At 43.1% G+C, this 26,242-nt stretch overlaps 1 protein-coding gene across 9 annotated transcripts in view; it reads left to right on the forward strand.

The window, feature by feature from the left end:
* UTRN (utrophin) overlaps positions 1–26,242 on the forward strand; it is a 702,825-nt gene that overhangs the window by 332,442 nt on the left and 344,141 nt on the right. Inside the window, exon 1 of one of the 9 annotated variants that reach the window (XM_056567377.1) lies at positions 5,836–6,491. The exons of 7 other annotated variants lie outside the window; for them this stretch is intronic. In XM_056567377.1, the coding sequence (XP_056423352.1) occupies positions 6,348–6,491 (144 nt within the window). In that variant the 5' untranslated portion in view covers positions 5,836–6,347. Of the gene's footprint in view, positions 1–5,835; positions 6,492–26,242 lie in introns of those variants that run through there. One more of the 9 variants, XM_056567378.1, reaches the window with a different exon arrangement.

Consider the following 26,242-nt stretch of genomic DNA (forward strand, 5'->3'; position numbering starts at 1 on the left):
ATAGTAGAGGGCACTTATAAGTCTCAGACTGGGTGGTGAGGCACTTAGCCATGGAGGCAATTTGTTGAGTGAAGTTGTGGTGAGTCGGTGGTGTGTATTATCCTTATGGGCGCAGTGGAAGATTGGACAGTTTGGCTCAATCAGAATCTCACTTTCCTCGGTGAGTACAATACTGTGATATTGTTTGGTCAGATAAAAATAACAGTCTTTCCCATTCACCTTTAACATTTCCAAATGGCATCAGTAAATTGTTTTCTTCAGTTCCCTCAGACGGCTGCAGAACTATTTGTAAATGATCTCAGCAGAAAAAAAAGCCTTTCTGAGTATATGATTGTTTACATGTAGGGCCCAGGTATTGTGACCTGCAGCTGACATAGATCTTTGTGTCATTTTCAGACGTTCCCTGGCTTTTTTGGTTGCAAATGTCATGTTTAGTTATGCTGAACTGATGTTGCCTTAATTTTGACTGTACTGATGGCTTAGCTGTCCCTTGTCCAATCTTATTAACTTGAGAGCATTCGCCGTTTCCTTTTCCCTGGCAGGCTTCATTACGTGGATATTTTCTCAGTGATTCTTACTTAACTCATTGCTCTCAGAAACTGATGTTTTCCATTGAAAAAAAGAAGAAAAAACACAAAAAAGCTCAAAAACTCAATAGCTACTTTATATATATATATATATATATATATATATATATATATATTGTAAGGATTTCTCCCTGGGGATAGCTCTGGGATCATCCTTGACATCACCACAGGACACATTTCCACTTCAATAAGCAGGCAAACAACAGTACTTTATGCAAGTCCGGCCCCTCGCTAGCTTTATTAGACAGGTTGCAGAATAAATAAAAAACACAAGACAGGAACAACAAAACCCTAGACCATCTAGTCACTAACTAAACAATCCAGCATGCCCTGACTATCAACTGGTGGGCTTTTCCCAGTTAAACTTATGTCTCCTGCAACCTTTTACTTACTGTTCACACACAGCGTTTGCAACTTCTTGCTGTGTGTCTCATCCACATCACTCTTGGGGCTACTCACTGTGTGTTCCTCACCAGGACCCCTGCCTCCCCCCAAAGCCACATTGATGTCTTCTGGGGAGAGCTCAGACTACACTGTTTGACTTCTTTTTAAACAGACCTCCCCTCTCTGCCACCTCATTAACTAGGCCACAGGGGCTTTGTACACTGAGGACAAGCAGGGCTCTATACACTGAGGACAAGCAGAGCTCTGTATACTGAGGACAAGCAGGGCGCTGTATACTGAGGACAACCAGGGATCTGTACACTGAGGACAAGCAGGGCTCTGTACACTGAGGACAAGCAGAGCTCTGTACACTGAGAACAAGCAGTGCTCTATACGGAGGACAAGCAGAGCTCTGTACACTGAGAACAAGCAGGGCTCTGTACACTGAGGACAAGCAGGGCTCTGTACACTGAGGACAAGTAAGGCTCTGTGCACTGAGGACAACCAGGGCTTTGTGCAGTAAGGACAAGCAGGGCTCTGTATACTGAGGAAAAGCAGGACTCTGTTCAGTGAGGACAAGCAGGGCTCTATGTACACTGATGACAAGCAGGGTTCTGTACACTGAGGACAAGCAGGGCTCTGTGCACTGAGGACAAGCATGGCTCTGTACACTGAGGACAAGCAGGGCTCTGTACACTGAGGACAAGCAGGGCTCTGTGCAGTAAAAACAAGCAGGGCTCTGTATGCTGAAGACAAACAGGGCTCTGTACACTGAGGACAAGCAGGGCTCTGTACACTGAGGACAAGCAGGGCTGTGTGTACTGAGGCTCTATGACATGCCCCCGGCTCACACATTAGGATGATTAACAAGCCTGGAGCCTGCACAGAGCCCTGCTTGTCCTGCCCTCACTTCCTGTATTTGGTCTCCTCATAGATACACACAGGCAATAGCTGCAGAGACAGGACAGCATTTTTTCACCCCAAAATATACACATTTTTAACCAATATATATTACAAATATACATTTAATGGTATTATCTACATTATATCAAAAGTTTTTGCTAACAACAGGTACACTTTAAGTTCTTGATTGTATGGCGGCCCCCAGTGGTCTTTTTAATATATATATATATTTTTTTTTAAACAAACCATGATTTCTATAAAAAGGAGATATATAAATATAAAAAAAATTGTTAGATTCAGACAGTGATTTTTTAAGGTTACCCAATACTAGTTTTCTTGGCTAGTATTTCCAAAGCAATTTCAATATTCAGGGAATGCCAGAATTGATGCTGATCTTTACAAACTCCTTTCCACATGTGCCCAGAGCTGGAAAAGAACTGAGGTTAGGGTGCGTTCACATTCAGCTATGCGGTACGAGGTACGCGCATTATTCCAGATACATTATTCTGTGTTTTTTCTTGGCTTACTGTATTGGATTTGTCTTTTCAAACCAAATGGAAAGTTTGTATCAATTTAATATTCCTGAGGTGTTAGGTTCTTCTCCTACTGATTGAATTATTACTGATTATATTCCGAGATAAAATCAATGTTCCCCCTCAACCCTCATCCACTCCAAATCAGTCATGGCCACTCTACAGTTCAAAAAAAATAAAAATAAATTCTGTTTTTTTCCCCCTGTCTGTTCTTACTTGACCAGTAGGTGGCAATGTTATGCTATTTTGCAATTCAGATCAGACCATGACTCTAATGTTGACAGAATTTGACAGGTTTCAGTTAGCACTTTAGATTTTGTATACATTGCTTTTGCATCAGTAAAGGGTCAAAAGATGTGCTAGACGTTGGTGCAAGAGCAGAATTCTGGTCTGAATGGAGCCCGTGCTGAAGTTTTATACCGTATATTGGATATGTCTGACAGCTTTGAAACCATTTTACCCTAAAGAATTTGCCTAAAGAAGCCACTGGACCTAAAATATGTATCGTGGTTGAATATGTACTGTGGTTTTCTTTAGAGCAGTGTTTCCCAATCAGTGCAAAACTACAACTCCCAGCACGCCCGGACAGCCGAAGGCTGTCCGGGCATGCTGGGAGTTATAGTTTTGCAACAGCTGGAAACCCACTGGTTGGGAAACACTGCTATAGAGAAAAGTGATAGCAAGGGTAATGGGGGTTTATTAATGATATCCAATTAGCTTTAAAGGGGTACTCCGCCCCTAGACATCTTATCCCCTATCCAAAGGATAGGGGATAAGATGTCAGATCGCCGGGGTCCCGCTGCTGGGGACCCCGGGGATCGCTGCTGCAGCACCCCGCTATCATTACTGTGCCGCTATCATTCGCTCTGCACGTAATGACGGGCAATACAGGGGCCGGAGCATCGTTACGTCACGGCTCCGCCCCTCGTGACGTCATGGCCCGTCAATACAAGTCTATGGGAAGGGGGCGTGGCGGTTGTCACGCCCCCTGCCATAGACTTGCATTAAGGGGACGGGCCGTGATGTCATGAGGGGCGGAGCCATGACATCACGCTGCTCCGGCCCCTGTATTGCCCGTCATTACGCACAGAGCGAACTCGCTCTGTGCATTAATGATGGCGGGGTGCCGCAGCGGCGATCCCCGGGGTCCCCAGCAGCGGGACCGCGGCGATCTAACATCTTATCCCCTATCCTTTGGATAGGGGATAAGATACCAGGGGCAGAGTACCCCTTGAAGGTTGGCCATACATCTTGAATAACAGTCGTCGCTATCTCCGGGTCTTTCCAAACATATGAACGTTGGGTACGGTCTCAGCACAATAGGGTCAGGTATTTGAAATCGAACATGTCCAACTCTTCTCTAAAGATGATGTTGGGGGAAAGTCGTGGGGCCCCTTTACCCTTTACAATAACCTCTTCCACCAAAGTCGTCTGGTTAGGACTTCTTTATTCTACAAGAATAGTGACACCATAGCATAGTGACACAATAGTGACCACCATAGCATGTTTTTTCTTTGATCAGAACAATGATACCACTTCTAAATCTAAATCTTTGTTGAGACAAAATGAATTTTGGCACCTGCTTGTCCGCTAACCTCCCTCTAATTACTACTATTTACTCTTGTAAATACTTTTAAAGAGTACCTGTCGTATGCCACAAAAAAAAGGGAAAAGAAATGTAATATGTTACTCAGTACCTAATCATGTACAGTGGTCCCTCAAGTTACAATATTCATTGGTTCCAGGATGACCATTGTATGTTGGGACCATAACTCTATGGAAACCTGGTAATTGTTCTGAAGCCACCAAAATGTCATCCAAAAATGGGAAAAAGTGAGGATTAAAGATAAATAAGTAGATAACTAATATAGATAAAGCAAGTTCTTACATATAAAAGTAAGAAGGAGCTGCTGGGAGCTGTAATCACTGTCCATTTCAGTGTTTCCCAACCAGGGTGCCTCCAGCTTTTGCAAAACTACAACTCCCAGCATGCCTGGACAGCCTTTGGCTGTCCGGGCATGCTGGGAGTTGTAATTTTGCAACAACTGGAGGCACCCTCATTGGGAAACACTGGTCTATGTAGAGGACAGGAGCTTCCTCAGGGTCCTGTACAGTACACACAGTGTCCTAAAAGAGTAAAATGGAGTCGCCCTTACTTGGTGTCTAAAGGAGCAGCTAACCCTGGCACAGGTAGGGAGTAGTACAGAACATGTAGTACCTCCCTGTACTGTAGGGGGCGCTACCAGACAGGAATTCAGTGCATGCACTTTAGGAATACAGGTGTTTTACCAATAAATGCCCATTGGTCGGTTCTTCCAGCCACTGACATGTTTCACAGATCTGGACTGTCTGTAACATTGTATGTTGAGTCTGGTTTCAAGTTACAATGGTCCAGAAAAGACCATTGTATGTTGAAACTATTGTATGTTGAGGCCATTGTAAGTTGAGGGATCACTGTACATATAATGTTTGTGTGCCTAGCACCTATTTTTCTCTCACAAATATCTTCTATCTGTTGCTCACTTGGTTTGTGATTCAGGTGATTTGGAGGGTGCGTGTCCTCACTCTGCCTGACTCATCTTCCTCCCTGAGTCTGCTGTGCCATGCTGGGTCTCTTCATCCAATCACTGCAGGCTGCTCTATAACACCCTCCTTTGTTTGCAGACAGGAGTCTGACAGAACAGCAGTGAGCAGAGAGGAGTGCAATCTGTGCCACTTAGAGAACCGTCCCTTTAAGTAATGCTGGTATAAACAGGGCTCAAGTTCAATAGCAAAGATGCATTGCAAAGTGATATGTTACTCAGTACCTAATCCTGATCATGTACATATAATGTTTGTGTGCCTAGCACCTATTTTTCTCTCCCAAATATCTTCTATCTGTTGCTCACTTGGTTTGTCATTCAGGAGGGTGCGTGTCCTCACCCTGCCTGACTCATCTTCCACCCTGAGTCTGCTGTGCCGTGCTGGGTCTCTTCGTCCAATCACTGCAGGCTGCTCTATAACACCCTCCTTTGTCTGCAGACAGGAGTCTGATAGAACAGCAGTGAGCAGAGAGGAGTGCAATCTGTGCCACTTAGAGAACCGTCCCTTTAAGTAATGCTGGTATAAACAGGGCTCAAGTTCAATAGCAAAGATGCATTGTAACAGTTCTTAGAAAATGTTATTCTCTTGCTTTACCAGAAATGTTAAATTCTCAAGAATGCTGAGAATATCCTGTTTGTGGTAGGAACATGAAGTAACTGTAAACAATAAGTGACAAATTAGGTAAATAACCCCAAGGGGCGCACCTAGGTCTTAACCCTAACGGGCGGCACTAGTGTCTTATATTGTGTGCATTGCGTCGTGCACCTCCTGTCTCAGGGCTGCACATGATTAGTTAGAAGCTAACGTATGGCTGATGGAATTAGTCCGGCTATGTCTCAGGGCTCCTCTGTAGATTCCTACCAGCGTGTTATTCACTCATGTGGAGCTGCATTCAGTCAGAGGCTAGCTGAGGGAGAGAGCACATCTTTCAGTAGTGCAAGCATCTCTTCTCTCCGTCCTTCAGTCCAAAGCCTCTGTATGGAATTAACTACAATTGTAGACCCATCATCTTTGCACGGGGGACTCCTCAACGTATTGCGGTCCTAATGTTTCCATTCTTAAAGTCACATCCTATTGAATGGGTGGCACAAGGATAAGCGAGCGTTTGGATGAGGCAGCCCGCCTCAGCTGTTTTTACTAGCTGTCTTTTCCGGAGCTGGCTTGTAAGGAATTGATTCCAGGAAATTAAACTTAGGAGATGCAATCCGCTTCTGTCTTCCGAAGCAGTGTGGGCTTTGGTCTCCTTAAAGTGATTTTTTTTTCTTCCCCCTCATATATTTGGAAGCGAGCATGCTCAGACAGCTGGCAAATGGTTGTCCAGTGACCATGAGGGAATGATTGCCGCTTTTCATTTATAATGCAAATTCTGAGATACCTCCAGAAGTGTTGCAAACTTAAAATGATGGCTGTGGTGCGAACATCTCTGCAGAAAGTTGTTGTTTTGTTGCATCACTTGCAAAGGATGGCAGTCTCTTCTCCAAGGTACCAAAAACTGTGCAAGGTAAGTTAAGTTGGAGTGGGTGGCCATTTTACTATCACCCCTCTGCTGGCTGGAAAAAAAAAAAGGAACAAACTTGTTAGTAACTTTATCAGTTGTTGGATACTGGATGGAATTGTTGCAATATTTACAGATGTAGCAAAACGGATTTTTTTTTAGTTTTTTAGTCTTTTCGTTTTTTTAGTCACGTTTGTGATGTAACAATGAGTTGTGCCAATTCACAATGTGTGGTTTTATGTAGGGCTACAGGTAAAAATTTACAAATAGCAATAATAAGCCAAACCTAAAGAGTTACATTTCAGCTCTGATACATGTATATGGAATGTTGTCAATGTTTATTCCTATGACTGTTATTATGTTTACATTAAAAAAGATAAATATTTATAAATCTGCTTTACTCATTGAAACCAAGGACCTCTCACCAGTCTAACATCTCAGTGGAGGGAGGACTCAATAGTCATTTACCTATTACAGTGGTCCCTCAACATACGATGGTAATCCGTTCCAAATGGACCATCGTTTGTTGAAACCATCGCATGTTGAGGGATCCGTGCAATGTGAAGTATAGGACAGTGGTCTACAACCTGCGGACATCCAGATGTTGCCCGTTGGCTGTCCGGGCATGCTGGGTGTTGTAGTTTTGCAACATCTGGAGGTCCGCAGGTTGTAGACCACTGTCAGAGGAAGTTGTACTCGCCTGTCCCCGCCGCTCCGGACCGTCACCGCTGCCCGGGAAGGCAAGGGATTTGTGCAATGTTAAGTATAGGACAGTGGTCAACAACCTGCGGACCTCCAGATGTTGCAAAACTACAACACCCAGCATGCCCGGACAGCCGTTGGCTGTCCGGGCATGCTGGGTGTTGTAGTTTTGCAACATCTGGAGGTCTGCAGGTTGTAGACCACTGTCAGAGGAAGTTGTACTCACCTGTCCCCGCCGCTCCGGACCGTCACCGCTGCCCGGGATGGCAATGTCCGTCTTGTCCCAGATGATATATACTCAATGACTGCTCATTTGTACTTGGAATTTAGGGAAAGATTATATAGCATTTCTTATATGGCTTGATGTAAGCTTCTGTTCTATATATACTTTGAGTATATTCCCAGCCATTGCTTTCTGCAGTTTAGGATGATGAAGAGTCATTTATGATTGATACCGTATGGAAATCAGAGCTATATTTGGCTTGAAAGGTCTATACATATGACTCATGCATATGTACGTTTCTACCAGGGAATTCTACAATTTCGTGTCTACTGTATTAGTGATTTCTCATTACATGCCCCGTTGTGAATGGTTACATAAGAGGTTTTTCTGTTGCTCAGAAAGGGATCTTATTGCAGTTATTATTCTTACATACTATGGTAGCCACATTGGGGGGTATTTATCAAAGGATTTATGTGGGTTTTTTTCCCCCGTAACTTTGGCGCAATACTTTGGTGCAATACTTTGGCGCAGTGTCTTTTTGCACCAAAGTTTGGCGCATTTTCTCCACTGTCATTTTTTCAACTTTCTCAAAATCACACGGTCCTGTGTGTGATTTTTACTTTAGTCAGTAATTCATCATTTGCGCCAATCGGTTCTTGGCGCAATTTTGCGCCTTTATGGGTTTTTTTTAGGCGCAATTCACCGCCAAGAAATTTTGCACATGGAAAACACACTTAGCAATGTCAGAAAATGTAAAGGCGTCAAAATACATTAAAAATGTTTTTTTGTGAAAGCAGCGACGCCTCCGGGGCTGCGCAATACTATCCTGCGACATAGTTGTCTCTGAGGAACCTTCACCCTCCGTTGAGCCAGTATTGGACATGGCCACACAGGTTCAGGAAAGGTGAGCACTAAAGCAGTGGTCTCCAACCTGCGGCCCTCCAGATGTTGCAAAACTACAACTCCCAGAATACCGAGTTGGCTGCCCAGGCATGCTGGAAATTGTAGTTTTGCAACATCTGGAGGGCCACAGTTTGAAGACCACTGCACTAAAGTAACCCAAAAAAAAAAAAAAAAACTAAACCAAAAAATTAAATCCATTTCACATGGTGGCTATAAACCCTACAAAAGAAAATAACTCACGTCACTTGCTGAAATACTGCAGGAGGGACCCCGAAATGGCTTCACAAGGGGTAAAATATGTGTCCTCTGTGGTGTAAGTTCTGTGTAAAAGGCGCTGGGAACAGCTGATTTCAACATTTGAGCTAAAATTACTAACAACTTGCACCAAAATGATAAATTTGGTTCATGTCCACGAAAGCAAATGTGATAAAAAAAAAAGGTAAAAAGAAACTGTCAACAGGCAAAATTGATAAATACCCCCCATAGTATATCAGTTTATGCATTTCGTACTGTGCAGATAGTACAGAATTGTGCCTAATGATAAGACACCCTCCCCCCTTCCCTGTATAGCTGCCATTGTATTTTGGATGTGTAGTTATAATACATAGCAGCTGCAGATTTGTCACATTGTTTCTGCTCTTGGTAATTGTAGGTGAGTCTGGGATGGAATAGGGGTAATGGATTGTGAATGGGCTCTGTGGTGATGAATTTCAGGAGGAGGTATTGATGGGACATATGAGTAAGAACCTCCAGGATGAAATACTATAAGAATTATTGATGGGGTTTATGTGTCATGGTTCCACACACCGAGTTTGTTCTCATTGCTGATGTGATTGGTTGTTTTCTCTCCATCCACAGAGATTGCTGCTTATGTGAGCATGAAACTTGTATTTTCACAGTAAGGTGATGAGTATGAATGAGAAGAGTCATCTTATAGAGTACAGGGAGCTGTCCAGTCTGAAGACGTCTCCCCTTACGATGTTCACAAAAACAATCATTTACTAGGAGAATGACCCTGCTCCCTTATTGTAGTCCAGACAAGTGTTGCCCTAGGGGGATGTTTCCAGCTCCAATGTTATAGGTCTCTGACATTGTTCCTTATTCAGAGGCACTGGTGAGATAGGTGCTGGCTGCCAGACAGTAGACCCAACAAGCCAGTCTTTCCTGACTGAGCTATTGTGCCCTCACTAGTATTTCAGAAGGGTTCACACTACGGTTTGTAACTACGGTTCCCGTATACGGCTGGGAGGAGGGGTGGGCGGGGCTTAATCGCGGCGCCCGCACTCAGCCGTATTCGGGAACCATATTTAATGCATGTCTATGAGCCGACCGGAGTGAACCGCAGCCTCCGGTCGGCTGGTTTTTCGGCCGAATGCGGTTTCCCAACCCAAAAACGTGGTCAACCCCTTTTTATCGCCTGCGGTCGGGAAACCGCATACGGCCGAAAACGAAGCCAACCGGAGGCTGCGGTTCACTCCGATCGGCTCATAGACATGCATTAACTACGGTTCCCGAATACGGCTGAGTGCGGGCGCCACGATTAAGCCCCGCCCACCCCTCCTCCCAGCCGTATACGGGAACCGTAGTTACAAACTGTAGTGTGAACCCTGCCTTTAAGCCATATGGGCCATTTATGCCAATATGTGACTAGTAACTCACTTGTCTGTATCGTTGTCTATGGTTTATCAATTAGTCTATATTGGACTTATTTTAGATGTCTACTTTTCAATGTGCTTCTATGAGATTTTATTTCCTTTCTATGTTTATTTGCACAAACATTTTCCTTATTAACGTGGTCATGGAGCTTAATGAGCTGTTTATCAGTACTCATTTAATTATATGCAGATGGTATGCAAATTACTGTGTATTACCTATATGGATGTACCTTAGCACTGACTGCTCCTACACCTGTATGGAAGGTTTTGATATGTTAGTATCTTACATAACCTATGGTCAATTCGGTCAATTTTCCTATGCTTCCTGTACAAGACAAAGACCATGTAAAGTAACTTGTTGTGTTTCAGTTCTGCTGTGTTATGGTTATGACAACTGGATGGACTTGGTGTGTTCTTCACATTTTATACCTACCATAAAAATTTGTCCTGGTAACTGGGACAGTCATCATTGGTACAACTTGCACTTTTAGATAGAACTTTTTGATGTTTTCCTTGGGGTATAGCTGGTGGATGCCCTGGGTGCCAGGCTGGTTCTATCAAGTCACTATATCTTGGACAATCTATCTACAGTGAACGGACTCTGTACCTACACTTCTGAGGGGAAGTCTAGGTATAGAAGTGATTCCTACATAGGATGGTTAAGAAGGGGGGCATTACACATTGCATGTCACTAAATCTACACCCATCTGTGTATACTACTTCATGTTCAGGCAATCTGAGCTTTCGCTCAATGCAGTCCTATAGATACTAAAGCCCCCCTGCTGCACAAGTGGCCATGAGGACAACCAAGACCTAGAGATGAGAGAAGGGTTCTCAAGCAGGCATAACTCTTGCTGTCTTTTCCCATATTATTTCTTTTTATATATGAGAGGAATAGAAAGACAACTCATTATTCTACCTGACCAGTTCTCTTCCAGTGCATGGAGCATTATAAAAAGGATTTCTATTATATTTTCCAATTTTCCAGTGACAGATTTTGAAATGTCTGAATTTATTATCCTCACTTCTGAGCTCACTGTTCTCCAACCTGTGTCTGCCCAGCTGTCATAACACTACAACTCTCAACATACTGGGAACTGCAACCATAGGGTGGGCACCAGTGCAAAAGGTGTTAACAACCTGGGAACTGACCTGGTCCTCTATGTTTGCTTAGTCTACATTGTGTACCCCTTTAGATACTTACTTTGTCTACATTGTGTACCCCTTTAGATACTTGCTTTGTCTACATTGTGTAACCCTTTAGATACTTGCTTTGTCTACATTGTGTACCCCTTTAGATACTGTAGATACCATGTCCACAAGGTACTGGAGGTTCATCAGCTAAAAACCCACCACAGTTTATTATTACTATACAGTATTATTATTAATAAATACATAATACATTTTAGTAGGCATGTGTACATTTCAGTGGGCACATACACTGCTTTTGGAAAGTCTTCAGACCTCTTTATTTTTTATTTTATTTTTTTTGTTTTTGTTGCGACCTTGTGCTGAATTTAAAAACAAAAAAGAAGCAACTTTCCCCATCATTCTGCACTCAATACCCAGTAATGACAAAGTAAAAATTTTAGCTAGCTTTTTAAATAAGGAAAAATATTGCATTGACATAAGTATTCACACCCTTTACTTAGTTACAGTCTCCATTCTTCTCAAGTATATTTGGGGATTTTCTTCCATTGTTTTTTGCAGATCTTCTCAAGCTCTGTCAGATTGGATAAGGACTGTCGTTGGAAGCCATTTTTAGGTTTACAGAGATGTTTCATTGGGTTTAAGTCAGGGCTTCTGCTGGGCCACTCATTAAAGGAGTATTCCAGCGCAAAATAATTTATCCCCTATCCCCTTATCCAAAGGATAGGGGATAAGTTATAGATCGCGGGGGGTCCGAGCGCTGGGGCCCCCCCCCCCCCCGGGATCTCCTGGACGGGGCCGTGGCAGTCTGCAGGAAGTTAAGTTTCGTCCCAAGCAGAAAGCCGTGGCAGACACGCCCGCTCCATATATCTCTATGGGGTACATGGAGGGGGCGTGTCGGCCACCGTGGTATGCGGGGACAGAACGCCCCCTTTCCAGCATACTGCTGCGGCCCTGTCCACGAGATCTTGGGGGCCCCAGCGCTCGGACCCCCCGCAATCTATAACTTATCCCCTATCTTTCGGATAGGGGATAAGTTATATTGCACTACAGATGCAACATTTACATATTTACCCCTAAGCCACTCCTGTGTTGTCTTGGCTGTGTACTTCGGATCATTGTCTAGCATTAATCATTGTAGGTGTGAGTGAAGCATTTTTTTTTGTGTGTGCTGGTAATGTGTAGGAGCACCAAATTTATTAAAAGGTAGCATTTGATAAATTTTGTGCAGGCAAACATTTTCTGAAATTTATCTCCTTACATACACCAAAAAGCTAAGCTAAGTCTGGGCTGGTGTAGTTTTAGAGAATTTTTGGTGATTTTGCACTTTTTTTTTGTGCCTTTTCACAAAAAGGCGCAGTTCATAAAAACCCTTCCATATCATGTGTTTTGCCAAAATCAGTGGATTGCAACTCAAAATCAGCAGAAATGTGTAAACCAAAAGGCGCAAAAAAGGCGCAAATAAACTCTGCTTGCCCCTTTTTTGCACCTTTTCTAGACACAAAAAAAAAAACAGTCTTAAGACAATGATAAATGTCAGCCAGTGGCCCTCATTTACTATTCTAAACCCGACCTCTTTTGTCGGGTTTTTTTGTCGCATCTTTGTCTGCGCCATGTCGCAGACATCGTGCGCCAGTCTGCGACACGATGCGACATTTTTTCCCGATTGACCCGATGTGGTTTCTCCCAAACCCGTTAGCCGACATTTCTGAGCTTTCCCACATATTTATAAAGGTTTCCAACCCGAATTTGTTGTATTGTTGTGGATTTTTTCCCGACAGCTCAGAGAAGTTGGAAACCAAAACCAACAAAACCCACATGCGACAAACAGGATGCGACATAATAATAAATACCAGGGGAAAAAAGCAATCGAGTAAGAAAGCAAGATAGACTTACAGCCCGATTTTCTAAGTAAATGAGGCCCATTGTCTTGTTAGAAAGTGAACCGTTCCAGAGCACTCTGGATCAGGTTTTCATTAAGAATATCTCTTTACTTTGCTCCATTCAGCTTTTCCTCAACCCTGACCTGTCTCTTTGTCCTAGCTAATAAAATACATCTCCACAGCATGATGCCGCCTCACCTATTCTTCCCGGTAGGGATGGAATAGTGAAGGTGATGAGCAGTGCCTGGTTTCCTCCAGACATGACAAAAGTTCAATCTTGGTTCCATAAGATCAAAGAATTGTGAGTTCTCTATGTGCTTTTTTGTAAACCCCAGGCAGCTTTCATGTGTCTTTTACCAAAGAAACTACAAAACAAAAGAGAAGGGCTCCATGGTGCAATACTGTTATGGTTCAGCAAGCGTTTCGTTTGAACAGGCGCTTACCCTGGGTGGTTGTTTATCCGAGCACGACTTTGGAAAGAACATATGATAGTGTAATTAGACCCTCTGCAGCCTTCCCATCAACAACATAGTGATTCTCCAAATATCCTCCAACAACGATGGAATTACTTGGGTGCTGAGAGAACTTCAGGACAACGCTGGACAGGTAAAAGTGTAACACCCAGCATGCAACGTGTTGCATGCTAGATTTTGCTGAGAAGAGGCTTCTTTGTGGATAGTTCTGTAGTGATGGTTGACCTAATGGAAGACACAGGATCTTTGGATCTCAGTCAGGGTGACCAATGCGTTCTTGGTAACCTAATTTACCAAGACCCTTTTTGCATGAACTTAGTTTGATGGGGTGGGCAGCTCTGGGACCATCCCAATGACTCATGGTTCATTCTGGCGGCATGAACGTGATGACAGATTCCCTTTACGTTCCCTCAGTGATCTGCCAGTGTTATGGTCCTATTACACAGTGAATAACGTAATTACAGGCCCCCACTAATGATGGAGTGATTGTGTGACCCTGACCATTTGGTACCAAGCCTTGTAATAGACTCAGTAAACAAACACTGATCTAGGAGATCAGCACTGGTATCAGGTGAGGGTGGGGTTGTGTTAAATAGCTCTTACAGACACCTCTCAGTATAGTATTTTTGCTATGTATTCTGTTAATAATGCTCCTATACTGTATATACAAACAGGATTTCTAAAGATCTTTCAAAAGGTACAGATATGATTTAATGGAAACAGCAAAGCACCCAATTGTGCTGAATTAAAACGAACACATGTATTAAAATTACTGAACCTTTATAAATCAACTATATGTGTTCACTAAATGCAATATAAAAAAAAAAAAGCAAAATCCACATATTGACAACCTGTATGGTAATTAATGGTATAAACTTAAAGGGGTATTCCAGGAAAAAAAACTTTTTTTTTTTTTATATATCAACTGGTTCCAGAAAGTTAAACAGATTTGTAAATTACTTCTATAAAAAATCTTAACCCTTTCAGTACTTATGAGCTTCGGAAGTTAAGGTTGTTCTTTTCTGTCTAAGTCCTCTCTGATGACACCTGTCTCGGGAAACACCCAGTTTAGAAGCAAATCCCCATAGCAAACCTCTTCTAAACTGGGCGTTTCCCGAGACAGGTGTCATCAGAGAGCACTTAGACAGAAAAGAACAACCTTAACTTCAGAAGCTCATAAGTACTGAAAGGATTAAGATTTTTTAATAGAAGTAATTTACAAATCTGTTTAACTTTCTGGAGCCAGTTGATATATATAAAATAGTTTTTTCCTGGAATACTCCTTTAAGCAAAGAATTGTAGTTAAGGACATTTTAATGCTCAAATTTAGGGCCCTGAGTATAGTTTTAGATATTAAGTTGTAGAAATAGATTGTAGTTCCAATGTCTGTCATATTGAACTTTACAGTTTTTCATAGAAAAAAAATCCAAATTCTGATGTTGTCTATGTTGTCTTTGTGGTAAGGTCTCGAGGAAGCTTCTTATCTGATGAATATCACCCATCTTTTATATAGCATCTCCCTATAACTGATCTCTGGCCCAGAGTCCGTTCCATGGGTGTTGGACTCTTATTCCGGCATTTTGATGTAAAAACAGATTTACACTTGCACTTGGCCTGATGCACCAAATGTCTTAAATGCCTCTCATTATCTTCTATGTCATTTATGAGCTATTCTGGATGAAAATACACATTCTATGTAACAGCTCCACAATGAACAGATTTTCTTTGGAATGACATATGCTTTTCATTAGCTATTGTAAACATGTTCATGTTTCTCCTATCAATGTTGTATTTGTACAAGATATAGCAGAGCTCAGTTCATTGTAGCAGAGCAGAATTTTACAGATACAGATTGTTGTTGTTTGCTATTGTGATGTCACAATATTTTATACGTAGTACTATATTTAGGTAAGCCTGCTGAGATATCATGTCTCGAAACTTTGGATCTATCGATCCTGTCCACTTTACCACACCATGTCTTACAATTTAAATGTAACTACACTGTTCTAAAAAATAAAGGGAACACTTAAACAACACAATGTAACTCCAAGTCAGTCACACTTCTGTGAAATCACACTGTCCACTCAGGAAGCAACACTGATTGACAATCAATTTCACATGTTGTTGTGCAAATGGAACAGACAAGAGGTGGAAATTATAGGCAATTAGCAAGACTCCCCCAATAAAGGAGTGGTTCTGCAGGTGGTGACCACGGACCACTTTTCAGTTCCTATGTTTTCTGGCTGATGTTTTGGTCACTTTTCAATGCTGGCGGTGCTTTCACTCTAGTGGTAGCATGAGACTGAGTCTACAACCCCCACAAGTGGCTCAGGTAGTGCAGCTCATCCAGGATGGCACATCAATGCGAGCTGTGGCAAGAAGGTTTGCTGTGTCTGTCAGCGTTGTGTCCAGAACATGGAGGCGCTACCAGGAGACAGGCCAGTACATCAGGAGACATGGAGGAGGCCAGCAGGGCAACAAGCCAGCAGCAGGACCGCTACCTCCACCTTTGTGCAAGGAGGAGCACTGCCAGAGCCCTGCAAAATGACCTCCAGCAAGCCACAAATATGCATTTGTCCACTCAAACAGTCAGAAACATACTCCATGAGGGTGGTATGAGGGCCCGAGTCCTCCTGAGTCCTAACTTCGCCCCCACCGCACCGCGCCGCATCGCACCCCCCACCGCACCGCCCCGGCCCCATTGCCTCCCCCATCCCTGGTTTTATAATTACCTGTTTTTGGGGCCCGGGTCCACTCTACATCTGGCTCCAGTGGCGTCCTCCTGAGCTTTCACTGTGCGCACTGAGGGTGACGTCGTGTCACGTCACTCGTCATTGCGCACAGCGTAACGCAGGATGCAGCAGGAGCCAGAAGTAGCGTGGACCCGGGGGGTGGTCGCGGTGTGGTGGTGGTGGTGTGGGGTATTATCGGATTATCGGCAAGGTAATTGCCGATACCGATAACACCCAAAATCGTGAATATCAGCCGATAATATCGGTTAAAACCGATAATCGGTCGATCCCTAGTAGCCTCCACCTACTGCATATTTGCTTATGTCAGACAAGTCTTTGGCACTGTAAGGAGGGGGCCTGCCTTCAAAGTTGTAGTCACTTTTGGCAAGTAGAACTCACCCCCACCTCCCTCATCTTATAATTTCTGAAGGGTTGCAAGAAGCATGTAATCTGCCCACACCTTGATTCCGGGTGCAGTTCTGTGGGTGAAATAATGCCCCCCCAGCTCAGTATTATTAGAGGATCTTAAATGGGCACTGTCAGATACAAAAACTTTTTATATGTCGTACATCTTGACAAAAATTTTACCTTTGTAATATACTTCTTAAGAAAATTGTATTTCTTTATTATAGAAATCATGGCTTATAAAATCATGGCTTTTGTCCAAGCTGAAACACAGGCATGGCCAAAGTCCAGTAAGTGAGGATGTGCTAGCACTGTCTGATAGGACAGTAGAGACAACCGAGGAGTACTTTCAGACAGGAGAGAACACAGAGGAGTCCTATCAGACTGGAGAGAGCACAGAGTAGTCCTATCAGACAGGAGAGAGCACAGAGGAGGGCTGTCAGACAAGAGAGAGCACAGAAGAGTTCTTTCAGACAAGATAGAGTTCAGAGGAGTACTATCAGACAGGAGAGAGCATAGAGGAGTTATATCAGACAGGAGAGAGCACATAGCAGTGCTATCAGAAAAGAGAGAGCACAGAGGAGTACAATCAGACAAGAGAGAGCATAGAGGAGTCCTATCAGACAGGAGAGAGCACAGGGGAGTGCTATCAGACAGGTTAGAGCACAGATAAGTCCTATCAGACAGAAGAGAGCACAGAGGAGTACTATCAGACAGGAGAGAGCACAGAGGAGTCCTATCATACAGGAGAGAGCACAGAGGAGTGTTATCAGACAGGAGAGAGCACAGAGAAGTGCTATCAGACAGGAGAGAGCACAGAGGAGTGCTATCAGACAGGAGAGAGCACAGAGGAGTCCTATCAGACAGGAGAGAGCGCACAGAGGAGTGCTGTCAGACAGGAGAGAGCACAGAGGAGTCCTATCAGACAGGAGAGAGCCCAGAGGAGTCCTATCAGACAGAAGAGAGCACAGATGAGTGCTATCATACAGGAGAGTGCACAGAGGAGTGCCATCAGACAGGAGAGAGCACAGAGGAGTTCTATCAGACAGGAGAGCACAGAGGAGTCCTATCAGACAGGAGAGAGCACAGAGGAGTCTTATCAGACAGGAGAGAGCACAGAGGAGTACTATGAGACAGGAGAGAGCATAGAGGAGTCCTATCAGACAGGAGAGAGCACAGGGGAGTGCTATCAGACAGGTTAGAGCACAGATAAGTCCTATCAGACAGAAGAGAGCACAGAGGAGTACTATCAGACAGGAGAGAGCACAGAGGAGTCCTATCATACAGGAGAGAGCACAGAGGAGTGTTATCAGACAGGAGAGAGCACAGAGAAGTGCTATCAGACAGGAGAGAGCACAGAGGAGTGCTATCAGACAGGAGAGAGCACAGAGGAGTCCTATCAGACAGGAGAGAGCGCACAGAGGAGTGCTGTCAGACAGGAGAGAGCACAGAGGAGTCCTATCAGACAGGAGAGAGCCCAGAGGAGTCCTATCAGACAGAAGAGAGCACAGATGAGTGCTATCATACAGGAGAGTGCACAGAGGAGTGCCATCAGACAGGAGAGAGCACAGAGGAGTTCTATCAGACAGGAGAGCACAGAGGAGTCCTATCAGACAGGAGAGAGCACAGAGGAGTGTTATCAGACAGGAGAGAGCACAGAGGAGTACTATGAGACAGGAGAGAGCACAGAGGAGTCCTACCAGACAGGAGAGAGCACAGAGGAGTCCTATCAGACAGGAGAGAGCACAGAGGAGTCCTATCAGACAGGAGAGAGCACAGAGGAGTCTTATCAGACAGAAGAGAGCACAGAGGAGTACTATGAGACAGGAGAGAGCACAGAGGAGTACTATCAGACAGGAGAGAGCACAGAGGAGTCCTATCAGACAGGAGAGAGCACAGAGGAGTCCTATCAGACAGGAGTATGTTATAAAGTATATGAAGTTATATTATAAAGGTTAACGTTTTGCCAATATGTACAACATATAAAAAGTTTTTGAATCTGACAGTGCCCATTTAAGCTGTTTGCCTTGCATTGTAGCCGCAGTCCTGTAGATGGCAGCATTGTGCAGTGCCAAAGAATACATGGTGACACCTAGCATTTTTCAGAGATGAACAAAAATCACTCAGTGTAGATCATCACTCTAATTCTCTTGCCTTATGAGCTCAGCGGTTTTTTTACCTTCCTACAGGTGAATGCAAATGAGCACCAAACTCTATGAACACAACCTTTAATTTTTGTTTCTATATTCTGTACAGGCAAGATGGTTCATAACATGTTTCCACATCTCACCGTAGCCCTGCAGGAATCTGTAATGTCCTAGTTAAGAAGCCGAGTGGAAGCGAGCAAAAAAAATCAATGTTGACATTAACATTTAAAAGTGTAAATACTTTGGCGAATGCGGCTATTTTCTGTGTTTTCTTCTGAAGCGCGCTGGCGTGGTAGATTTTCAAGGGCAAGTCCTGTTTACTGTAAAAGTTTTTCTGTCAGGTTAATTTGTAGGACACCAGTTGTAGGAGTCCAATTCTACCAAGCGTGCTGTATAGTGTATTGGGAGTTCTAGTTATAATAACAAGGGTTTCCTGTATGATTATATGCGGTAGGAAATCAGTGTTATCTCTCTTTATATCATGAGCCTTCTTTATAGTCTCCATCTATAATGTGCCTATCATATATAAGAAGCAGCCCGCATTCTCTTCCATCCATGAATAATCCTTTACCGGCCTTTCTACTCAGCTCATCTATTGCTGAGCTACACAGGGGTGAATTATAGGCTGATGTGGTTAGTTGTGAATCACAATCTAATAGTGCACTACCAAGAGTGTATTTCATACAGAAGAGCTTGGCACAGATAGTATAATAGTCATGGAAAGAAATTCACAGCTGAGTACCTGACTCCTTCAATTTTAGTTTTACCAGCACATGTAGATCTTAAAAGCAACTTGTCACCTACATTTTTAAAGATTAGATATAGATACTGAAAAATGTCCTCCCCTTCTTCCTTCCCTCCTTTCTTTCTTTCTTTCTTTCTTAATTTCTTGAACATTATTATGATGGTAGCCAAATTGCTTGAGCTTCTACTCTGCTCTGTAAACAGCATTTATAGAGATGTTTTACAGCAGCCACTTGGACTATAAGAACCTGAAGACTGGAGCTGACTCTATGGAAGAGTGTTTTAGGCATGCTCTGTGACCTGTGCAGAAGTCATTGAGCAGGGAAAGGGAGCTGTGATCATCACTTACTATGAATGGTGGATTCTGTCTTATCTATATACTGGTGTCACCTTTCATTAATCCTGCCTGTTATGGTGAGGTAGAAACTGCTTAGTAAACTTTTCTCTACAGGGAGTGTTAGATTATTATTAGGCTCGGTGGCCAGAATGGAAACTTCAGGATTTCAGGATAACTTTATAATATAAAGCAATGTTTTCCGAACAGTGTGTCTCCAACCATTGGCTTATAGCCATTTCCTAGTGTTGAGACAGGACCAGGAAGTAGTGACCAGCCTAGGCATCGGTGGAATGGTGGCAGTGCTTGTTCTTTTCTTGAATGATATAATGTCGCTGGACATGCCCTTTAAGCAGCTCATGTGTGTGAGGACCATGGCTACTGTAGTGTACATGTCTTCTTCCTAGACCTCTGTGAGGATGACTTTAAAGGATGACTGGATTACCTGTACTGAAACCTGAAGTTCAAGGTGTGACCGGTAACAAAAGTAAACAAAATCTTTAGTAGCTAGATACAGTACTCCAATATGCCCTATTTTATGTTAAAAAGTACCTGTCATCAAATAAACTGTTCTAAACTACCTCAGACCATGTTCCCTAACTAGTCCTAACACCCCTCCTGCCCTTAAAAAAAAGCTTTTAAAATCTGTGTATTATACCATTTTTTTTTGCTCGCACAGTGCAATTTCCCAGCAGGAGAAAGTGGGCGTTTTACCAGCAGGCATGACATCACTGAAGCCTGCCTGGTGACAACTTCCGCCTTCACATTGTTGCAGCATTGTGATAAATAGAAGACCACAAGCTCTGTGCATGTGTCAGTCTTTGCAGATTTTAGTGAGGCTCTCCTTTGGCTGTCAGTCTGTGTGGCTTTCTGTGAGAATCTGTGGAGCTTTCACTTTCTGTGCAGCTGTCAATCAAGCTCAGTGCAGAGAAACACTTCCTGAGTTTGGACTCCTGCCAGGCCGGGAGGAGACCGAACTCACTGTATTAATTGTAGTAGGGAACAGAGCAGAGCCACCTAGTGACCCTTTGTTATATTACATTTTAAACTTATTTATGTTGATAATTTTAAAAGCAAGTGAATGGGAAAGTTTCTGCTAATTACACAAGGAACACTATATTAAAAGTTTTATTTGGTGACAGGTACTCTTTAACGTTTTATTTTCCAAGGCTCTCTACCCTTAGGCCAGGTACGCATTATGGAATATTTCTAGCCGCAGATTCCAAGGACTGCTGGCTAGGACATTGCCGGTCCCCATAGATGGCAATGTATTCCTCACGGTATTCTATAGAAAGAATGACCAAGTTCATACGGTGGCAGAGCTTTCTATTGTGTGCACTGTGCAGCAGTATCCCATGGACAGCAAAGCGACTCTTCTGCACCCAAATTTCCTAGCAGAATTTCAAAACAGAATTCTGCTTGGATATTCCATAGTGTGAACCGAGGCTGCTCCTAGGGCGAATTCACGGAAAAACTGCAGATTTTACTTTCATACTTAACACATGTAAAATGTGTGTCAGTAGTAAAAGTATTCGGACTACTGATAGAATTTTCTTTTTCCGTCTGGAAAAATTTCAAATCCGTAGGTTTTCATGTATGTTAGATATGTGTCATAGATTTTCCCTGCGGAAATTACCCGTTTAATGTAACAAGGTTAAAGGGGTACTCCGGTGCTTAGACAACTTATCCCCTATCCAAAGGATAGGGGATAAGATGCCTGATCGTGGGAGTCCTGCCGCTGGGGACCCCCGGGATCATGAACGCGGCACCCCGTTTGTAATCAGTCCCCGGAGCGTGTTCGCTCCGGGACTGATTACCGGCGACTACAGAGCGAGCGGCGTGTGGCGTCACGTGAGCGGCGTGTGACGTCAAGCCCCCGTGTGATGTCACTCTCCGCCCTCAATGCAAGCCTACAGGAGGGGGTGTGATAGCTGTAGGCTTGCATTGAGGGGCGGAGCCTGACATCACACGGGGGCGGGGGCTTGACGTCACACGCCGCCCAGTAGTCGCCGGTAATCAGTCCCGGAGCGAACAAGTTCTGTGGACTGATTACAAACGGGGTGCCACGTGCATGATCCCGGGGGTCCCCAGCGGCGGGACTTGCGTGATCAGGCATCTTATCCCCTATCCTTTGGATAGGGGATAAGATGTCTAAGCACCGGAGTACCCCTTTAAAATCTGAAGCATAATCCACATTTTACATATGCAGGTTTGCTACAAGATCTGCTGTGAAAATTTCCCGCCAAACAATCACCTTTACATACTTTTCTGTGGCCTCCCAATAATCAAGGATATTTGCTAATCCGTCATATAGTTAATTTTCATGGCGTAGCGAGCTTGCGGTTTAATGTCTTAACTTGTATCATCTGACAGCCAGGTGATGTGAGCCTCTGTGCCATTTATAAGGAGCTTCTTTGTTGCTCAGTGTGGAGAACAGTTCATTTCTTGGTGCGGGAGATCTTAACAGCTGTCACCGGTACAGGGCATGTTTTCTAATTTTCTTGGAGGCCTGACAGAAACCTGTGTTCCCATAAGCATAGGATGAGAAAGTGACTTGGTAGAGAACATTTTTTTTATTTATTTATTTTATCTTGAAGCTACTAATTCCTTTTATTTCTGAATTATTTATAACAAGAGAAAATGAGCCCATAGATATTTGATAAGGCCCATAAATCAATACCTATAGCGGACAATTTTTACAGGCATTGAATCCCCTCTGGGTCATGTTCAGGCAGACGGGAATAAGGATATGTGTTGATCTTTCAGATAATTGCCTACATTTTAAGACAACTTTCTTTAAACCGATGTCTCCTTTATTTCTACTTGTCGGCTGAGGTGACACATTAATAAAAGTAATGTCATCAATATAACTCCCAGTTGCTTTTTTTCCACAGGTAGCATTTAAAAACTCCAGCCATAAAATACATAGAAATGACAAGAGCGACTGCCGGTTTGACAGTTACATGATGGAAATGTATACAGTAAATGCTTGATTTTTATAATGGTTAGACCACGTGGTGCAAGATTTCCAGTAGATAGGTTTTTTTTGTTTTTTATTTCTTCTATATTCCAAGAATAGAAGGAAGTTTCCTCTGAAATGACTATATCCACTGTACCAATAAAAAAATATCCACAAAATAACAGGAACAAGGAACCATGATGAAGAAATCCTACTTTTACACTGAATAGTTAGAGAACAGTTACAGACACTATTTAAAGGGGTTTTCCATTCAAATGTTAGCGATGACCTATCAGATCACCCCTACCAATCAGCTTTTTCCCTTATTCTGGCCAAAACAATGAAACAGAGTCAGAGGAAGATGGCTCCATACATAGTGTAGTGGTCATGCTGGGTTACTGCAGCCAGCTACTATTGAAGTGAATGAGGATAGCTGACCAATACATTTTGTCCATGAATTACATTTTTATCTTTAAATATGGTTCTCCTCTTTTACCCTGAAAATAGCCTAAGCCAAAGAAAGAGTTAAATTTACCTCTGCGTGCTTAGCTTGGGAATTTTAAGCGTTCTTGCCATTGGAAAAAACTCTTGACATGTCACAATAGTTTCCATTGGTCAAGGTCTGAGTGTCCAAACACCTACTGATCTCTAGATATAGTGGTAGTGCGCTTTGCTCCCTGACTAGCTGCTATCTCCATGCAGTTGCTAGAGATGGCCCCATAGACTTATAATGGAGCTGTCTCCTGCAACTGGACAAAGATGGTGGCAAGCTGTGAGGTGACCAAAGACCCTACACATTGTGGATCAGATATAGGTAATATAGCTTAAATACAATGTATAAACTTGCCACATTTGAGGAGGTGGTGAACCTTTACATATAATGATAGTCTTACATAAATAGCTTGGTATCGGATTTTACCAACACTTCTAGATCATGCTCAAAGCTTAGAAGAGTAGCTCCCAACATCCTTTTTTAAAAATCTTTCTGTCCCTGCCTATTGCCCATCTATCCCTTACCCCCTCTCTGCCTTTAAATTTTGTTTTACTATCTTAGAAATGGCTTTTTGTCTACCTGGTAGTGTGCTCACTTACCAGACAGACTTCCCCAGCAGGTGCGCCATCACTGATGCCTGCAGGGGGCCGACTTCCGCCCTTAGCTCATCTATACAGGGTGCCTCCAGCTGTTTTTTCACCACTAAAACTCATAGCTTGCCCTGACATATATTGGCTGTCAGTACATGCTGGGAGTTGTAGTGGCGAAACATCTGGAGGCACCCTGTGTTGAAAACAATATCTCTTTTTTACGGCCGCGCAACCTGCTACCCCGCACCCCCGAACCCCCCACCCCAAAAAAGACATACCCAAGTGCAGGAGTGGAGTGCAGGACTTAGCAGCAGCGGCCCATGTATGCAGGGAGGCAGGGCCGGCATGTGAGCCAATGCGCGCATCCTCTGTGTTCTCTGCGCTCGCTCCCGCCTATCTGACTGACAGGCAGGGAGCGAGCCCAGGCTGACTGAATTAGGACCGATTGCCCGGCCGGCATCGGTCCTAATTCAGTGGTGACGTCACGGCAGGCTGCATCCGGCCACTAGGATGGAGACCCCTAGTGGCCGGTTTTCAAATGTAAAATAAACTATTTTAATAAAAAAATAAAATAAATGAAACTATATTAGAGATATGTTGTAGTACATAAGTACTACAACATATAAAAAAAAAAGGTTGGTGACAGTGCCCATTTAAGTGTCAAAGTGGCAATGCTGAGCCGCAGTCTTGACTTATTGACATACAGAGCTCAGTGCTGGACACCAAGCCCTGTACATCAGTCAATCTAGGCAAAAAGGGGTGGTGGAGGGAGCAAGTATGTATCCTGCACTCAGCACAGCCTCTTTGACGATTTCTCTAAGCTGATAGATTTCCTTTAAGCTTATATTGTCCTTGTTGCATCCTTCTTTATTACTCCCTGATTAAACCGGGAACAATATCAGAGAGTGTTATATTATAATACATACAAGGTATTACCCAGTCCTTGTTCTATCTCTCTTTATTATTCCCTGATAGCCGGGAACAATATCAGAGGGTATTTCATAATGATACATACACGGTATTATAGAGTGTATGTATTTAGCTCGGTACAAGCTGTTCCATTTGATAGTTATTGATGGTGAGTTTTTGTAAAGTGAAGCATTTTTTTAATTATTATTTTAATAGGGAACTAATGAACTCAGCGCATTCACAGCCTCTGCCTCCCTCCGCTTCATTGATTTTATTTAAGTCTTTATTGTTGAATACATAATCAACAGGCCATTGTCTTTAGGACGAAATGTCGGATTGTCTCAGCTTTCATCGGTTCGGTATTGTTGTATATATAGCAGAGCTGTGCCTTGTTTGCTACAAATCAGTATAAACCACCATTCGCTTCATGAAAGGAGATGTTTTTCTTTTCTTCTTAGTCCACGAAACATATAAATAAAATATAGCAGATGTGCCTGAAGCTCAATGGGGATTATACTCGAGCATTTACATTACTTGTCTCCAGAAATATGTCACTGGTGTGAATTTAAAGATCATTTTCAATGCTCACATCATAGGGTCAGCAGATGGTGATAATCAGGCCTAAAATAATAGTCATTCAGCTATGAAAGGGCTTTCAGAATCCTGAATAGTTTTGTAATTACGATCTGCAATGTAAAATTACGGATTGTTTATATGACAGCATCGCCAGACCATTCAGCGATCAGACATATGCCTCATAAATAATGGTATCCTGGACCTATATCAGGGGAACTATAGGATAAGCGTCCAGGGTTACCATCAATCATGTCTGAGAGGGGCCAAATGAGGATCTTTGGATCAACATTGAAGCTCACCTCTAGAATTGAAGGACGACTATTACACTTCCCAGGAGGTCATGGATAGAATTATCTTTTGACCTTTTTTTCCAACATCAATTTTTGAAAACTTTATTAAACAACTGTAAACACAGTCATTAGCTTTACTATGTTGTATCATTGATCATCAGAAGAAATCTATCACTTCTTCTCTTATAAAGTAGAGGTGGAGGGTTGAAGTGCATCGGTGTAGTTGAGCCCTTACATTAAAGCAGTGTCATGGGCATTAAAAGCGTATCCACAGTGTGAAGGATAAATGTCTCATTTATAGGTCCCACCTGTTTGATCAGTGCACTCCATAGCAACAGCCCCCTTGAGAAAGGTTATGAAACGGCGTTGGGGAGGGAGGAGCAACACACAAATGGGTAAGATATCGGCACTTTAGACCCTACCTATAGACTATGCTTACAGCACCATGCATTTTAAGACTAGGACTTATGTCCAGTTAGGCAGCTTATTCCAATAGGATATCCTGCACCTTTATCTGAGGTTAGTAGCAGTTTGCACTTCATCCTGAAGAGGCGTAGGAAAGGTATCCCACTTATATAGATGAGACATGG

The sequence above is a fragment of the Hyla sarda genome, chromosome 3 (assembly GCF_029499605.1).
Source record: "Hyla sarda isolate aHylSar1 chromosome 3, aHylSar1.hap1, whole genome shotgun sequence".
NCBI classification, from domain to species: Eukaryota; Metazoa; Chordata; class Amphibia; order Anura; family Hylidae; genus Hyla; species Hyla sarda.